A 19,630-nucleotide genomic window follows, 5' to 3' on the forward strand; every position below is an offset into this window, starting at 1 on the left:
TGTGTGAACTGAAACTCTCAGAGGACCCTGATTTGGCCAGATCTGAGCTGATTTTGAAGGGGGAAAGGAAGAAGGTACTTCCCACTGCCAAACTTTAAGCTGTTTCTCCAAATGAGAGATACAGCAGAAGTTTTCAATGAAATGCTTTGCTCACTTTTCTGCAATTTTTTTTTAAAAACTGCTTGCATTTTATTAACACTTTTTACCTAAGATGACCAGGCCAGGAATCCCTCTACACATGGCAGAGAAAAAGTGTGAGCTAAGGAAAGGCATCCCTTTCTAAGAGGTGGGAAGTGTTAGGCTGCCACAACAAGAGTCAGTGTTCACAGCCCAGCTTGACACAACAATTCCAAGGTGGCATCCTACTCCCTGCTGGCTGGAGTGTAGCATATTTGCAGTTTATTTCTGCCACCATAAAACACTGTGGCAGAAGGCTGCTAGAAAATTATAACCAAAAACATAAAGCCACCTCATGGCAGTAGTTTAAAGCAATTCTATGTCCACTGTAGAATGAGAGGTTGCAAGGATCTTGGTAGCCTAATATTATCTCTCTTTTTTTTGACAGATAGTAGAAATAGAAATATAGATGAAGTTCTGCCACTTAAATGACAGCATTGTAAATGATGCTCCATTAGAGTGCCAGTGTGACTGTCCATTGCAAGACATCTGTTGCATCACATCCCTTCAGACTGATCCAAACAGGTGATTTGCAATGAAAATTGCCTCTCCTGCAGTGCATTATTTTCTCTCCCTTTAATTTCATTTCTTTTCATTTAACAAAACCAAAATAACACACATGAAATGTTGTATACATTGGGGGTTTTTTGTTAAAAATGCCTTTCTGGAAGGCAAGGGATGGATAATGAAGATAGATTCTGCACAGTTCCTCTGCATCCTGCTGCCCATGCAGCAACAGGCAGCTCCTGTACATGAGGCAGGGCACAGTTTCCTGCTGGGAAAGCTGCCCCTTTGCTTTTCCCCATCACTGGGCTGCTCCTCAGACTGTCTGCAGTCTGGTGCTTGAGGGGCTGCTTATTAGTGCTGCAGTGAAAGGAAGGTGTTCTGCAGGCAGGGGAGGTGCCTGGTGGGGGCTGAGGGCATGGATTTATGTGGTGTAAAAATCACAACTATCCAGTGCAGTACAAGAGTGTGGGGCAGAGGCAGAGCAGGGGTGAACCCCACGTGCCTGTGGTCAGTGAGAGAGGGCTGAAGAGGTGTTGAGGTGGAGCTCTGCCTGTCTGTGCACACCACTGGATGATTTCACCTCTTGTAACCCTAAGGACTCCGGGGGTTGGTTTTGGGGTGGAGTTTTTTGGGGTTTTTTTTTCAGTTTTGTTTTGGTTTGCTTTGCTTTGCTTTGGTTTGTTTTAGTTTTTTGAAGTTTTTCATTCCTCGTGTGAATATTACAAGAGACAATTAGACCCCAGTTCTCTGTAGGAGTCTTTCTAATCAGCCTCTAAGACAAGTTTCTACTGCAGCTCTTGCACATGGGAGAAGGGAAGGTTGCTGTTGCTGCAGTGAATATGCTGGGACTCCACCTGCTTCTTACTGTTTGCAAAATTTCTCTTTGTGGGAACTTTTTCCCATTTGAGCTTCACACCTTGTGGTTGATCTTCCTTTCTGGGCATGATTATGAAAAATTAAATGTCCAAACCAAGTCTGTACCTTGCTATAATATTGAACTAAGCAGAAGGTCAGTGTCACTTGGCTTTAGCTCTTATGAACAGTGAAGAAGAGCAGTGCACAACTAAATTCAAGGTAGTCCAGGGAAAGAGCTCATTTCTTAATCCTTGGAGCTGCATGGCCCCATAAGATGAGGGTAGAGAGAAGGGAAGAAAATGCAAATGACCACATTGCTTTGACTCTCTGCAGAGTGGGTTTTTCAAACCATCTCAGAGTGCAGATTTCACACACACCAACACATACATTTGCAGAAGTATCTCAGTGGAAATTGTTTCAAAATTACATTCCTTCAGTTAGCTTCCAGTTAAGGCTCTAACTACCCACAGAACACTGTGTGACTTTGGAAAGCTTTATGTGATGTGACTTCTGTGTCTCACTTTTCAACGTGGTCTGAAATTGCAGTACATGAGGTAATCAGCAAATGATCTGTGTTTGGATTTTATTTTTGAGCAAATCATAATGACAATTAGAACAAGTCCTGAAAATTGTCTGGGGCTAGCTGACTAACATTCAGCAGAGGAAAATATACATGATTTCAAGCCTCATTGAATGTTTCAGAGTCTGAAATCAAAGGGGTGAATGTGATGACAGAGAGAAGAAATATTACACTGGAGTTAATGCCATCAACTCAGCAGCACCAGAGCTGATTGTAAATCTCAGAACAGTAACATTTTGAACTACAGTCACATCTGATTTGCTCTCAGAAAGTCAAACCCTACGAAGAATTTCAAAAGCCTCTCTGGGTTCATCTAAGAGAGAGCCTAAGCTTGTACCTACCTGAACTTGGCATGACTTGGCAGTCTGACATTTATCATTAGGGAGATTGGTAGAAATTGCCTGGCTGTAGCAAAGCTCTGCACTTCAAAAAGTTAGGCTGCTGAATGGCCATGTAGGCATGTAAATTTTTCAGATACACTTTAAAAATCTAGACATCTTCAGGTTAATGAATTATGATGGAACCTTTTATTAATCAACACTGGAGGTTTAAACAAGATAGAGTCCCTGCAAATTGTCTCACAGACATCAGTATATAGCAATAATATTGGCAGTTCTGGTATTCAGAAGTTAATATTGAGATTCCAGTTATTTTTTCATCCCATTTTTGGTTTAATTCCAAGATTGCTCACTGGCTACATCTTTCAATTTTCCTGGGAGTTTCCAAATTAGAGCTGAAATGTATTCAAGGAAATAGAGCTTTAAGGAAAACTTTGATGATCACAAACCAGCATAATATTTTATAATAAATAAATTTCAGCTTCAATTAATTTAGTTTACTCGTAATTGAAATTATTTTACTGAGTAAAATTATCACAATCAGATGCAAAAATCCATCTAAGAAACCCCCAAACCCAATAACATGTAAATAGCCCTGTTAAGTCTAAGAGTGAAATACTAGATCTGTGATTTCAGTATGGAGAGCCAACAGGAGACAGTTTCAAGATTAAAAATAGCAATCATTCGGTGAAATTAGCATGCTGGACCTTCAAAATTAACGACTAGATAGTCGGTCAAAATTAACAACTAGATAGTCGGTCTTCACATAATCTGTATTTAAGATAAGGATCCTGACAGAAGATGTCAATGATGATAAAAGTTCTCCTCACTCAAGGAAACATCAGAAAAGATCTCAGAAATGGTCCCTGGAAGCTGTTAAATATGTGATTACCATGAGCCAGGAAATGTTTCAGTCACAGGAAGCTGGAGGTTGGGTGAGTACATGGGGAAAGTCCCACAAAAACTAGTCTTTATTTTAATATTCTGCTGTGTCATTCACTTTTTGGAGAGCCCTGGAGATAAGAAACTCAATTAGATGGGTTGTTGATCCACTGTGGTTGCTCTTCTGCCCTGAAACTGAAAGCCTGGATATCTGCAACTCTACCTATGACAAGAGAGAGAGGGGGAAAATATCTCCCCAGTAGGGAGACATTGAAAAAGATGAGGGTCTTCTGCTGACAGGAGGGTGCTGAAGGAGTTTTTGAATATCTTGAATCTGGTAATTGTAAGTTATTATTCATCAAATCCTGGAATTCTAGATATTTTGGGGGTTTTTTGTTGTTTTTTTTTTTTTTTTTTGAAAGAAGAATGTTTCAAGAACATATTAAAGAAAACACTTTTTGTTCTTGAAGAATGGTACAATTTGTTGCTCCAGGAGATTGTAGAGGCCAATATCAGCTGCAGCTTCAAGGAGGCAGCTAACTCATTAACAAGACTTTCTTCACATTCTAAATGGAATATGCAAAGGTGCTCTGATATCCTACCACAAAAAATTGTGGGTGATAGGCAACACTGATGGCAAAGGGGCAAAATGCATGTTCCACAAATGTTTCCTCCTGTCACCAGTTGCAAGAAAATGCTGGCCAAGGTCTTGGATCTGACCTAGCAGGGACTCCTTCCTCAGGAAACCAAGCATGGATTTTGCTGCATGAAACCATGTTGGGGAAAACTTGCCTAAGAGGTGTTCAAACTCTTGCAGGCTCTTTGTAAACAGATTTTCTTGATGGTGTGGTCACTTAGCATAAGGCTAAGCCTGGATGCAAAAGTAGAGCTTGTAATTTCTGCAGAACCACCAGCAATGTTCATTTCAATGGTGCTACCAAATAGCTATAGGAATAATGTTATCATCTCTTAAAAGAGCCAATTTACTACTCTTTTTATCACTGCTTGTTTTACTGCATTTAAGAAATTCTATGTCTCTTTGACATTATAGTTAATAGATCATTAACTTTTAAAGATATCCTTAATTTCTTTGATATTTAGACAAAAATAGAACATGGACCATACTTAGTAGATTCCAGGTCTAAATGCTGTCACTTCAGTTATATTGTTCTAAACCATTAAAATTGAAGGAATAGAAGAGGAAGCAGAATTCTGTCACTGAGAGAATTCTAAAATGCTTTTTTCTGTGCAATACAATTTTAATAGCTCCCCTGAAACACAAGGTAGTCCCTTCAGCTGTCACTGGAATAATTTTATTTCAGATATATGTTAGCAGAACAGAGAACTACTACTAATATTAGAGATTAGTGTTAGTCATAAGAGGAAGAGGTTTCTGGGAAAGCTGAGAAAGAAACATTGAAAAAAGGAGCTTTATTGGTTGAATTAATTTCCTTAGAGGGTCTGATTCTGGTGAATGAACCCTGAAGCCATCCCTACTTTCTCTCCTCAGAGATGGGGTGTGTATTCTCTCCAGGAGACCATGCAATCACCCCCTGACAGGGGCTGAACACCATTTTTAATGGCTGGTTATCTCATTCTCATTTACCATTTTGCTTTTCAGGATCATCAAACATTTATTTCCACTGTTGCATCAGAACATGTGATCAGCAGTGCTGATATTTGGCTTTGATGAAAAGCATATGGAAAAATTCAGACTTCCTCTGCCAGAATGATTTTGAATATGTTGTATAAGTTTTTGTGGGGCGGGTTTTTTTCTGGTTTGTTTTTTTTTTAGTTTTTAAATTAGATTGATCGCTTTTAAGAAAAATCTTCTGTTTTCATTACTTCTGTATTCCCTGAGCCATACAGATAATTGACAATGAAACTAGTTTTATTGAGCACAAATATCTATAATATGTATTCTTGGTATATGTTATGAAAGTTAGTCAATTTAACAGCTTGAAGATGTAAGGTAATGTGAATGGTTTAACACTAAATTTTTATTTAGTGTTAGCCAGAATAGGTTTCTTCAATGAGGCCAAAGAAATCTGAGTCACTGAGACAAAGTCTCAGTCAGAAATGCTGTGCATATCCAATTACATGATACCTTGTGTAAGCATAATTTGTTTAATGAACTGTAAGAAAGACCTAGGGGTAAAGTCAAGCATATAGGAAACTGTTGTGCCATCTTAGAGGCCAGAGGCTAAAATAAAGTTCCTTCCTGTACACCTGGTTAGGCTCATGTTAGGTGAATTTGTTATGCTTACTCTGTTGCCAAATATATTTGTGGTGCATATATTCAGCATATTTTTCCATTGAGTGAAATCTGATGATTTTGTTAAAATGATGTTGTTACGTTGCAGCTTAATCAGAGCTGTTAAAGACTTCAAGAGCAGCTTTTTTTCTTGCAAAAGAACTTCACTTCTGTAAGGTAAGCCTGAGGTAATTAGCATGGGGCAGACACTTGTCCTGATGATATCCCCACATTTAGTGAGTTGAAGTGCATGGACCCTTTACAGGCTTCAGGGCATTCCTTCCCCCAACCATGTCACAGCCCTTTGAACCTGTTTGAACCCATGAATTGATAACTTCTGATGACCAAGACTTGTGTGCTCGTCTGGAGAGGTCTGTTCTTTCACCCCTTGTCTGCAGGTGTGCTGTGAGAGAGCAGTACTCTGCTGCTTTGCAGAAAAGAGGCCATCCATCCCAAAAATTCCAAGCTGCCAGCAGATAACTGTTACTGAACAGTTTATAATCACAAAAAATCCCCTTCATTTTGCATCAAGTGCTCACTCTGGTGAAAGTTCTTCTTTGTAACACCTGAGTCTCCATAGGAAGGCTCTCCCAAGAGAGCTGGTGTTTCAGCCACAAGAGGCTGGTTTTGTGCACAAACTGACCTTGATGAGGGGCAGGGAGAGATAAAGGTGGCTGTGCTTCCAAGGCTGTCAGTCAGAGATTCAACACACTCGTCTCATTTTGTGTTGCTGTTGACATCTTTAATTCACCAGGACTTAAAGGCAAGATATTTCTATTTCATGCTTGTTTGCTGATGCTAGAGTCTTGGGAACATTAGCACTTATGGGTCTGAAGCATTAAATTGCTGAAGTTCTAGATGATTTTAAACTCCAATATCACTTAACTTTATTAGTTTTGTGTTCCCAGGAACAAACATCATCTATGCTGAATGCTACCTCTTTAATCAACTTTTACTTGTATACCCAGCAGCTCTACAATGGATTTTGAAACATAATGCCATCATTGGCATAATTTCAATATTATATTTTCTCAGAGATTTTCTGTTTTTTATTAATTTTGGAAGTAAACAAAGCACAAGACTTTCCCACAGTAGCAAGCACACATCTCCTTTTTCTAACTAGGCTTTTTCCTCTATGTATTTATGTTCTAATGCCCTCTTCACCTAAATTTCTCATGTTTTCCCTATAAACAGCTGCAAGAAGACACATGACATTTTAACTAAATACCTCTTGGAGAAAGTATATGTTTAAAATTTAAGTTTAAAGAAATCAGCTGCTTTTCTTTCATACCGTGTCTTTTGTCTTTAAGAACATGGAATTAGTAGTAAAAGTTCAAAGCTGTTTATTGTCTGCTCCTTTTTTTGCTATTTAAACCAGAGCTACATGTATGGAGACAAAACTTTGAAGTCAAATTTCCAAAATCCCTTTCTAGATTTTAGAAAGTTTATTTAGATATCCACATGAGAAATAATTTGCCATGTGGAATTTCTTAGCCCTTCAGAAGTTCTAAAAGATAAAATGCTTGGTACTGCTCTATTGGTAGGCACCTAAAAAGGCATTATGGGGCTCCACAGAATCCTGTTAATAAAATACTAACTTCTTTTACCAAGTGTCCCTGCTGATCTCAATTCATATTAAATTCCTTTATATTCAGACCTTGAAAATTTCTGATCTGCACATTTCTTTGGGAATAGGAGGGGAAACTACAGAATCCACAAGGTGGTCTGAGGGAGCTTTTTGTGAAAGCCCAGATTTAGGAATTCAGTACTGGAGGTTGATTTACAAAGCATGTCATGAGCTTTGTAATTCCTGAGATCTCAGGAATTAGAGATTCTGAGGGAAAGCAATATTCACTTACCATGTTCATCCAGTAGTATGTTGTCAGGTTTGATGTCCCTGGAAAATAAGGAAAGGAAAACATTACATTTTGTCCCCAAAGGAAATCTGCAATTCCAAAGTTTTGCCCATTTGAGTATGAGGACTAAGTCACTTAAATCATTACAAACCAAATGAAAACCATATAATACCTAAAGACAAATGATTTTTATCTACTTTTTTTTTGCTGCCCTGAGAACACATGCATACTAAACTCCAGGTTTCCATTTATTGTAGTTTTGTTTTCACATGGTTAGCATTGACATGGGTATGGTTTTCAAGATTGTGTGCTTAATTCTTTATAGTAAAATGAGAAGGCAGATTTGCATCTAGAAGGTGCCTGATTGCTTCAGGGACTCCACATTTGACAGCAATAATTTAATTGGAAGCAGAGGTGGTTTACCCTGCCTGCCAGACCCTGCTAATCCGCCGTGCATGGTCACTCACACACGGCAGAGTCCTGTGATCTGTCTTGTGCTAATGGAGGATGTCCAGCAGCTCTGCTGTCCCTCCCAGATCCCCACTCGGCTGTCTGTGACCAAGCACCATGCTGGGAAAGGAGCAGGGATGAGGGAAGGTGGAGATTATGACAGGATGAAGCATCAGCTCGACTCTGTCATTCCTGGCACAAGAGAACGATATTGCCCAAGACAGTTGCACTTTCAGGATCATTTTCTGCTGACCCAAGTTCATGCTTCTGTGAGGGAGGATGGAAACAACTTTTCCCCACCACTGTCAGGCATTCCCACCCTCTTTCTTGGCCCGGAATTACTGCCATGGGTGTGGAGCTGCTCAGGGAAAATTCATGTCTTGGCTTTGCTGGACGGACCAGCCCTGGTGAGGCTCAGCTGGGGCTGGGTGAGCCTGATGGGACAGAGCTGTGTGACACCACCTTGTCAGGGTGAGCCTGATGGGACAGAGCTGTGTGACACCACCTTGTCAGGGTGAGCCTGATGGGACAGAGCTGTGTGACACCACCTTGTCAGGGTGAGCCTGATGGGACAGAGCTGTGTGACACCACCTTGTCAGGGTGAGCCTGATGGGACAGTGGCACTGGCAGCTCGGGGTGAGCCTGATGGGACAGTGCTGTGTGCCACCACCTTGTCAGGGTGAGCCTGATGGGACAGTGGCACTGGCAGCTCGGGGTGACCCTGATGGGACAGTGCTGTGTGACACCGCCTGCACTCCCTGCAGGTTTGAAACTCCTTGTTCTCAGTGAGGCATTGCCAGAGGGGCAGAAAAACAGCTGAGCAACTTGAGCAACAGTTTTGGCCCTTGGGCTGAACTTTCCACTCACCTCAAAAGACAAGGAACCATAAATTGGAAAATAAGCTCTTGAATGTCTGCAAATGAGCTGCAAACAGTCCCACCTCTGTAATCTCTTTTAGGTAAGAGATGGCTTGATTATTCCAATTTAAACATTTCCTAGGAAAGTTTTTTCCCAACGTGCCCATAAATGGAATAATCAAAAAAGTGAAGTGTTACAAAAGGAAATGTGTTACACCAGAATATTTTTTTTTCCAAATTTAAAATAGAGAAGGACTTCTAAAGTAAACATTACGCAGGAATAAGATAGCAAAAGCAAGTATAATATATTTATTGCTTGCATGATATGAACTCATCACCTAAGTGTCACATCTTTTTTGACAGAAGAAGGAAATCTACACTTTCCTGAGCATTCTGGATTCCATGCTTTCTAGCCCTTGCTGAGATTCATATGAAGTTATGAAGTATTCTATAATTATTTTTATAATTTGTGTAGTGGAAGCTGAGGAAGCACAGTATGAATAAGAAATTAGTTTGAATAATTCTCTGCACATTTGGAAATAATGTAGCATGCATATATATATTATCTGTGTAAGGAACAGGATCTCATTATGAAGAACTATCTGGCATGGAAATTTAAAGTTATACCAATATTTCAGTGTGAAATACTGGCTACCTATAATTGTCTGATTCAGTAGCAGTTCCAGTTATTTGTATAATAAAAAGAACATCTGTCCTAGAGCCTATTTCACCCAAAATCTTCCAGACTCTGAGTTCTCTTTCCTTTCCCATGTAACCACTTGGCATATCATTTACCACACTATAATCTTTCCTTCCCTGATTTCATATGGGTGAAGTTGTGAGAAAAACTGAAGGGATAAATATATTTTTTTACATTATGAAACATGTTTGTGTTTTGTTTAAATTTGGGATTTTGTATTTTGTTGGATTTGGTTAAATTAGCATAGGAGATTCTATGCAATTCTAAATGTAATGTTATATCTAATCTCTTAAGTGATGAAAGAGTTTTTGAAAGAGCTACTTCTCAGATGGTTTCTATATTTTCCAGTGACAATTTTGTCTTTGGTTTCTGATAACAATTTTGTGATAAGAGTTGGAATTGTGATTTCCTGTTGAATAGACTTTGTGGCTGATTCATGACTTGAAAATACAGCAATAACTTTCCATGGAATTGAGTAAGTAAGTAATAGTTTTGACAGCTGAATTAAATATTTTAAACTTTGCCTTCACAAATTTTAACAAGTACAAACTAACTTTGGACTTCTCATATGGGTAAAAAGATTGGGATCATACACATGTACATTTGGGTCTTGTTGTGGCTTCCTAAAATCAGTGATACATTCAACAGTGCTCCAAACTCTTTTCCCCAGATTAAGAAAACGAAGAATTAGAATTGTAAAGTCATTAGCACCTCACCAAGAATAAAACTGATCAAAAGGAGAAATTCGTCTTTATGATCTATTGCCATGTGTGTAACAATACAGTACCCAGGGATTGCTCATTACAAGACAGTGCCTTTTTTATCTTTTTTTTTTGAAGAAGATCAGTTAAAACAATTTGAATATCTGCTATGGCATTTCATCATTAAACAGTCTATACATTTTTATAGCCACCAGAAAAGACATTGACAAATCCACTTGACAACTGTATGCATCATCAAATATATTCTTCATTCCGTCGGTGTCTGTAATGTTCAGAAAGTTGAGTGGTAAAATTAGATCTGTGCTTATCCTTCCATGACTAATTCAGGCAGTGGCTGATACTTGATACAGATGTGCACAAACTGTAAAGCCTTTCCCACCCAAGGGATGTTCCTCACAGCTGCCTTTGCTCACTTTGCTCAGGGGCAGGATGTAGCTGGGGCAGGCACCACAGGGCATATGGCCTTGCACACAGCAGCACAATTCCTCAGTCCCTGAGGCAACCTGGTGGGCTCACAGCCCTGCCTCAGACCTCAAACAGGATATTTTAAACTGCTTCTACAGCAAGTGAAACTCATGGGCTATTTTAAGCCAGAAGGTAAAACAAGTTCATTAAGTGAGACGCGGCTGCTCTGGGGTCACATGCCTGGAGATGTGCAAGGTGCAGGGATGCACACGGCAGGTGAGACAGGCACAGGGTCACTGTGCACACACAGTGTGCCTCCAGCAGCTCTGTGTGTGCAAGGTGCATGGATTCCCATGGCAGGTGAGACAGGCACAGGGTCACTGTGCACACACAGTGTGCCTCCAGCAGCTCTGTGTGTGTGTGCAAGGTGCAAGGATGCACACAGCAGGTGAGACAGGCACAGGGTCACTGTGCACACAGTGTGCCTCCAGAGCTCTGTGTGTGTGTGCAAGGTGCATGGATGGATTCCCATGGCAGGTGAGACAGGCACAGGGTCACTGTGCACACACAGTGTGCCCAGAGCAGCTCTGTGTGTGCAAGGTGCATGGATTCATTCCCATGGCAGGTGAGACAGGCACAGGGTCACTGTGCACACAGAGTGCCTCCAGAGCTCTGTGTGTGCAAGGTGCATGGATTCATTTCCATGGCAGGTGAGACAGGCACAGGGTCACTGTGCACACAGAGTGTGCCTCCAGCAGCTCTGTGTGTGCAAGGTACATGGATGCACGTGGCAGGTGAGACAGGCACAGGGTCACTGTGCATACACAGAGTGCCTCCAGCAGCTCTGTGTGTGTGTGCAAGGTGCATGGATGCACATGGCAGGTGAGACAGGCACAGGGTCACTGTGCACACAGAGTGCCTCCAGCAGCTCTCTGCTGGGTGATTGGCCCCAGTTGCAGCGAGCAGTAAAAGCTCTGCTCTCCAGGGGCAGCTTGTTGAGAGCCCTAAAAGTGCAGGGGAGCAAGGGCACTGCTCTGCCCTTGCACTGATCACTGCCAGCCAGGAGCAGGGCACAGAAGGGTCAGTGGGGTCCAGGTGCAGGTGCATTGCAATTTATTGGATGTATTCAGAACTGAGGGCTTCTGGAGTCTGTTATATTTAGTTTCTCTAGATAAATACTCTAATTAAATTCACTAAACCACTGTTTTAGTGAATTTAAAAGATAAATCCTCTTTAGTTAAGCAGTTTAAATTCAAACATACTGTATAAGTGAAATTTTGGTTTGATTACACATCAATTTTTCTGAAAAAATTTTCCCATTAGCAAGATGTTTAAACAGCAGGGTGTGAAATGCAGCACCTTAACTTCAGGGTTTTCCTGTTACACATATCCCTAGTTAAGAGAATTCATTGAAACATTCATTTCATAATCCAAGTACTGAACCAGCTCATAGGAGAAATTGAAGGACCTTTGCAAGGATCACACTCACCATGGTTTGGACTCAGACATGCCCTGGGCTTCTCTCTCACCATTCATCAAGCAATGACCAGCAGAGCTATGGAAGCATCCTTGACACTGATCTCATAAACACAGCTTTGTCAGTCTGTACCAGTGCTACTCCCAACTGTTTTTGTATGCAGAAATATCAGAGCCACATAGAAATGAGAGTAGAGAAATCTTCAGTCTTTTGCTCAGTGACAGGACAAGGCATAGCTAACATAGAAACTGGCTCAAGAAACTCAGAGGTGTGACCAATATAGAAAAAAAGAGAAAAGTCCCACAATTTAATTGCCATTTGTTGATATTGCCTGTGAAACTATTTCTAGATTTCTTTAATTGCCTTAGCTACAAATATCAAAATAAAACTGCCTGAAGGATGGAAGTCGAGTTAGAAGATGCTGCATACAATTTCCAAGTCAGAAAGAATTATTAATAAACTATTTGTATCTTTTATAACATCTAGGCTCTGTGTGCATCCCATGTGCTTGAAGATTTTCTGTCTGCATGGAGTGAAACCATGCACGTGGCTCAACTCATGTTCACTGCATTTGCCAGCCAGAGTGTCCTCCCTGGAAAGGCTCACAAGTTATAGAGGACTTGGGTTGAAGAGTCTGAAGTTTTCATTACCTTTTCCTTCAGTTTCCTTCTGATGTTATGTAGTAGAAGTGTGTTTCTAAGTCAAGAGGTGGAGAAGTCAGGCAGTCTTCATCCTTGTTGGTTTTCAAGACCTGACTGGATAAATCCCAAATAACCTGTTGGGATCTGGAGGCTGACCCTGCTTTGGGAAGATCATTATGACGGAGGTCTTGCAGGTCCCTCCACCCTGAATTAGTCTGAGTCTATGAAAAGTCATGTATCCAAGTTCAAAGACTGTCTTACTTCCCCTCTTTTTGACTGCTAGGAAGCTCATGAAAGATTGAAGAAAGTGGTGAGAGGACTGCATATGTGGAATTTAGTGAGTCTTTGATATAGCCCATAGCAGCTGACAGCTAGTGAGAGCTTTCACCTCTTAAATTCTATCATGGGGCTTGAATGCTCATGAAGAAAATGGTAGGAATAAATAGCCTATCTTCATCTTGAAATGAGGTTAAAATTGAAATGCCCTGCAGTTCAGCACTGGAGAGGTGTAACACAGTATTTATTAGCTATGTAAGTGGTAAGAGAATGAGGATTATATCACCTGAAAGAGGACTCTGAGAAATCTCAGTAGGAATGACTAAATCTAGATGACTCTATGGCTAGTGTCAGATAAAATGACAGGAATTATATACATCAAAAGGAGAATCTGAATTGCTCACCCAGATTAGTGACCATAAATAAGCTTCCAGAGGTCACACTTTTGTGTTGCCTATTAGATTCAATAATTATAATAAAAAGACTGAAAAACATGTGATGATGGCACTTGCTCTGAAGCTTGAAATTCAATACAATCTCAAAAAAAGTTTCATGTGATATGATCAACCAGGACTTCATAACTTTTTGTCTCTGTTTTTACTGACTGGACTTGAAATATCCATCTACAAAAGAAAGGAGTATCTCTGATGAATTCAACCATTATTTGCCCATTTTTCTCAAGAAAAAAATTGATGGCTGGTTCAGAGGCTACCACTTCACATTGAAAGCAACTAACTTTAATTAGGTTACAGAAAATTATTTTAAAAAGGTTCTATGCAGTAATTTTAAATAACATTGGTCCTTCTTGTTATATAATTTCTTAGGGTCTGTAAGAAAGCAGTCAAAAAAGAAAAGATCTAAGGCTAAACAAAAAAAATTCTTTGTGAATAAAGAACAAATAGATCAGATTTCTTAGTTAGCAGCAGAGACCTGTAAGGTGTGATGAGACAAATAACAGTGTTCATAAAACTTCTCTATTTGCTTTTGGAACATGAATGTGGATTCATATTCCATAAAACCAAAGTAAACTAAACAAACAGTTTTTTTACTTTTACAACAGAGAATTAAACTCAAGTTGATTACTACAAGACACAATGACATTACTACAAGACATAAAAATGTTTCTGCAAATATTTAAGCATTGATGTGAATAACAGAACTATCAGCTAGAGTTACTCCAGCTAAGATTAATCTAATTGATTGAGGAAAGCACTTCTACAGCAAATACAGACACTGTCTGCCTCCTCCTCCTCCAGGACAGAGGTGATGCTAGAGCCCATGGATGACAAAACTCCGTGGGTCACAAGACATGTTTGTCTCAGTCTGGGTGTAGTAACCCAAAATTCACATGTGAATCACTGAAAATTCATTGGCTGACAGTGAAGGCAACCCATGTCCTTGCAGGATGCTAAAGGGTTTTTTTCTCAAAGATAGTTTCAACACATCACAGAGAAATCAAATTAGATGGATTTGCATTCTCATGAGGATGCAAAAGAAGGATTAGGATTCAGACAAAGGATAAGGATTCAGACAAAGGCCCTTGAGGTCAGTGGAAGGATTACACTGGCTTCAGCCAACCTTGTCTTCACTCTAATCAAGGTTTCCTAGTACATTTTTCTCTTTAGTGCTAACAATCCAACTGTTGTGTAGGATAAACCTTAAAATACTGAGTTAAAAGTTTTTCTTAATTGTGCAGTTTTTGTCTAATGATAATATATTTTTCCTTACATAGAAATAGGCATTAAGATTAATACTAGGTGCAGAGCTGTTCTCAACAGCCGTAAAAAGGGCAATGAGTTGGGAAATATAAGCTTCAGCTATGGATTATTTGAGCTCACATGAGACATTACTGGATCAGAGCACTGAAGTGAACCATAAAATGTATGATAAAGGGTTTTCTCCTAGTTATGGAAAGAAATGTGAACAAATTCTGATTTTCACAGAGAGGGACTTAATTTCCTTCCTATTTTTTTACTACAGTCATAAATAATACCAATATTCAAGGCATGAAGTTCATAAAGGAAGTGACTGCGTAGATATTGTGTTTTTCTTTAGCTGAATTTATTGATGCTTTGGATAAAGAAAAAGTGAACATATATTAGCTACTGTACACCCAAGAGACTAATTTTTCCAAACATGTTTTACTTCTGTGAGGGTGGCCCAGAAATGAGGTATCTTCCAGAGCTGAACTGTGCAGGGCACCTACCAGGAAGACTTGCTCAAGAAAAAGCCTTAATGAAGTGTGATGAATCTTTTCTTCCCTTTGTCAGAGCCCCATCATTCATTTATCTTCTTATTTTTCTGTTTCTGACCAACATTGTTTCTAGCTTCCAGAGCTGCTCAATGGTTTAAAAAAAAGATCATAGTAAGAATCTCAGAGTTCTTTACTGTTATTTACAATTAGATGAATGGGAATGAAAGACTTTGACAGTTCCAGGCCTCTGATTGCCTGTTCACATACTACTCACTCAGATTTCAGCAGTAATTGCTGCCACTTACTGTCCTTTCATAAAAAGAACTTCAGAGCCTTCTGTTCCTGCTCAAATAAATGTTGTGACAGTATATGACCCTCTGCATCACTATCATTTTGAAATTTAAAGAATTCAGTAAAACTGAAAATAAGCTAAGAAGATGAGGTATGAGATTATTCTGCTTTTCTCTGCAAGTTCCCCTCCTGGGCTTTAATGCAGAAACAAAAAATCCATAACTACTTCCAACTACTGGTCTGGTAGCAAGCATTTACATGTTTCTAATCAAATTCCCACCATCCAGTCCATTATCAAATTTTGGAGCCTTTTCCTTCTGTGGGACAACCTGTGTGGCAAGACCATTGTCTAGCCTGTATGAAACATCTAACTGCTGTAATAATTCTCACAAGTGAAAAAGCTCTCACCCATGACTGGAGGCCCTACCTCTCCCTAAGTACTTTTAAAGAATATCTGGACACCTGGCTCAAGGTTTGGGATTGCAGTGCCAGTTATACAGAAACAAGTTACTGTGATGCTGAGATGTGTGGTGCCTGGAGTTCCTTTCTAGTTCAGCACTATTTTTTACCAGGTGTCCATGACAATATTGGATTTTCTTAATGCTTGTTCTAGCCAATTTTATATAGCTCTGAAAATAAAGCTGTCAAAGAAGATATCAAAACATGTTTATTTACAAATGCCTTAACTGGAACAAGCTTGTTATTTTCCAATTTTATCCCCATGTGGAAATACACAAATGTGAAAACATCTTCAATTCTTTCCTTGTAGCAATAGGTGGCAGTAATGATATCTATATTTGTCTGGATGGCCAGTGGGCTTTGGAAACACTGTACTTGTCAGTTTTATCTTGGATAAATAGTTGTAACATATGATGTTATCCCAGTTTGAAGAAAATTACCTTTTTACAATAAAGGAATCCTATAGCTAACCTTTCAAATTTCTGGGTATATATAGCCAGATAATATGGCTTTGTTCAACTTCTGAATTTCCACAGATGTCAAATTAAAATAAAAATATTAAACACAGATTATTTCATTATATTGTTCTTATTGAATAACCCAAAATTGCTTTACCACAGAGGTAATTATATACTGCAGTAGCAAGAAAAATAGACAAAGATTCTTAAATGTTATAAAAGCTATAAAGATTTGCCCAAAGGAGTCTGTGAATCTGTACTTTGTCTCCTGTGTGCTAATATCTCAGAGAATGGGATGGAAAGTACCACTGCAGCCTCATAAACTGAGCTGTTCTATAACAAAGCCCAGGCTATATCATCCAGGATTTGTCTTCCTGACACAATGGTTCTTTTCCAACTAAACATTTAAAAGCACAAGCAACTTGCAGGCAATCTAATGCTTAGTTTTCATTTTGCCTGAAGGATTTAAAAGTAATGACAAATGTTACACTTCCTTAGCTAGAACTGATTTCTAGAGCTGATGTTACACAGGTACATGTCTTGGAATTCCACACAGTACTGAAGGGAACCTGGGACAGCTGTCAACACTGATGATGCCACCACTGCATTGCAAATAAAAAGCTTCTTCATTCAGCCAAATGCTTCTTCAGATCACGTGGAGGAGGCGTGCAAAATCACCACAGGGCAGTAATTTTTGATAATCTCCCAGCTGATGACTCTAATATTTCCTGTGTTGTAGAGTCAAGTATTACTGAGACCTTCTGTGTGTACATGTCCAAGGGTCAAACCCCTCTGAGTGAATCAGCTTTTAAGAGCAGGTGACACCTCTGATAACCACGGGAAGGGCACGACTCATTAGGCATTAACTGGAGCGTGGCACTTGGAGGGAATTATCCGGTACAGCAGGGAAGAGTGTGCATTGCAATGGTGATGCTTCCTTCCCTGGCCCTGTGCAGAGAGCTTTTGACTAGAAATAAGGGAGGATGCACTTGGTGTGTACTCTGCCAGCAACTGCAAGACTATCAGTCTCCTTCCAGTAGAAGGCATAGGCTCTTTTCCAATTTTCACAGGCAGAAATCCATGTGAGAAACTAAATGAGAGAAGAAATTGATGACATTTGCCCTCTGCCTAAAGACAAATCAGGAGAACATTGTTACTGATAAGCACATTTGGCTTCATCTGTTGTAAAAAGCCAGCATCGTAAGTGTGGTGTTTTGTAATGACTGAAATTTATATAGCTGCTCCTTTGTTTTTCTCTGCATGAAATATGGAATAGATCCATTCAGATGTATTGCATCCACAAGAGTTTGCTCAGCTTATCAGGCAAATTCAAAAAGAAAATTTACAAAATTCCAAGCGCACAGGTGTGCTTGTCAGCCACTGTTCTTAAGTGTGTAATTACTGTATAATATCCCTAATATTTACCTTAAACCCTCTACCAACTTCTATGCCTAAAAGTTCATGTGCCACCTGCTAGAACAACAGTACCCACAACAATATTATCACATTAAGAGCTATTTCCTTCATCCAGACCATAGTGCAACCAATTACAGCCAACATGGCTGGCAACTGAAGTGTGGTTCAGCAGGTGCTCTTCATGTGCAGGGCAAGGAAAGAAACAGCAACTCCTGAAGGTTCCAGGCTTTCACCAAGTGCCTGGGCTCACTGCAGCAGTGAAATGTCCCAATAAGCACATTTACTGCTGGTCTGAGTTCCAGCAGCAGCGCAGCAGGGAGAAGGGCTGCAGACCAGAAATCAGGAACAACCATGCGGCTGCGAGGCTCACTCTGATCTGAAGCCCCAAATCACCCTCACCACTGACAGCCTCTCCTGCTGCCTTGGGCCTATGACATGGATATGAGTATTTGGACCTTTATTCCTCAAACTGACCACCTGGCATCCCATAATATACACAACCAGAACATATAGCCAACAGGATATCGAATGCTTTCCACAGACAAGTGAATTCTGATGTCCTGCATATGCTTCCCCTTCTGGGTTATTTTATGGATTTAATGTATACAGAAGTTTACACCAGGAAGGGAGGTGCAGTCTATTCCAGAAAAGAAAATTACATTTCATAAATGATTAAAGAACTGACCTACTACTACCTGAAACATCAGTAGCATGTCCCATAACACTTTTCTATGTTGAGCTTCACATATCTTAGCAAAAAACTGCTTGTAAGAATAATTTTGTATGCTTTTAAGAAGGAACATTTGTAAACAAACCCACAGAGCAATAAATATGTGTATTAATGCCTATTGCTGTTTAGAATATATGAGACATGGCAGGCAACATTTGACCCAAACCCAATTCCTAGTTCAGCACGCCACCCTTTTAAGAAATATCTCTATTCTAGGAGATGTCAACAACATATTGCTAGTTGCCTGAAATCAGGCAACCACGTATTCTAACTCCTCTTGAAGAACCTGGATGAGGAATCAGGAATTGGCAATACTGTTTGAGCCCACAGACTGCAGTGCCTGGTTAACTGGATTAATTAGGCAAGAATGCAGTAGGGTTGAAGGTGAATTTAGGCTCTGTGCAGAGAAACTGCTGCTACAGCCACTACTTGTGCTGAAATGATTGTAAGGATTATTCTTGCTATTTATTCAAGTAAAAAATAGATATGGGATTCTGATCTCAGGTTAAAACATTTGGATTAGGTTCTTTTGTGAATTGGCATCTATATATACCCATTTATTGCCATCAGATGTATAAACATCACAGTCTTTGGAATGCAGAAGCCATTCATAAGGCTGCCTATTTTTAGATGAACTGAGAGCTTTATAGATTCTTTTAGTTTTATAGATTTTTTGGCTAGGTTGGCTTCTTTGAACAGACAATTATAAAAGTACACACTCCCTCATTTAAATCGTGGTGAGCTGCAGACTAAGTTTTTAAAGACATAAGAAAAATCTTGCATGCTGTGTGAAATTATGAAAACAACTGGGGATGTTCTCAAGTCAAATAATGGTAAGGTGTTATCACAGAAGTGCAGGCAGGTGTTTAAGCCTCTTGCAGGAGTCACACTCCAGGCTCTCATTGTCTTGTTTGACGTCATCTCACACCATGAACAACGCAATCCTTCATACATGGTTAACTGTGCTGTATTTCAAACACCTTGCACACTTCAGAATTTTTTTAGTTGCTGCCTTAAAAAACCCCATACTTCTCATTAGCAGCATGAACCTTCTGAAGTTCTGTATTGTCTTCCATCTGTGTGAGGCTTAGAGGGAGATGTCTGT

The 19,630-nt window shown here is 39.8% G+C and overlaps 1 protein-coding gene across 2 annotated transcripts in view; it reads right to left on the reverse strand.

Moving 5' to 3' along the window:
• STK32B (serine/threonine kinase 32B) overlaps nt 1–19,630 on the reverse strand; it is a gene marked incomplete at both ends in the record, with an annotated part of 158,589 nt that overhangs the window by 43,075 nt on the left and 95,884 nt on the right. For both annotated transcript variants that reach the window (XM_084203941.1, XM_084203942.1), the window contains one exon: nt 7,453–7,490. In XM_084203941.1, coding sequence (XP_084060067.1) covers nt 7,453–7,490 — 38 coding nt within the window. The remainder of the gene's footprint in view (nt 1–7,452; nt 7,491–19,630) is intronic.

This window comes from Fringilla coelebs, assembly GCF_963513975.1.
Source record: "Fringilla coelebs genome assembly, chromosome: 4".
NCBI classification, from domain to species: Eukaryota; Metazoa; Chordata; class Aves; order Passeriformes; family Fringillidae; genus Fringilla; species Fringilla coelebs.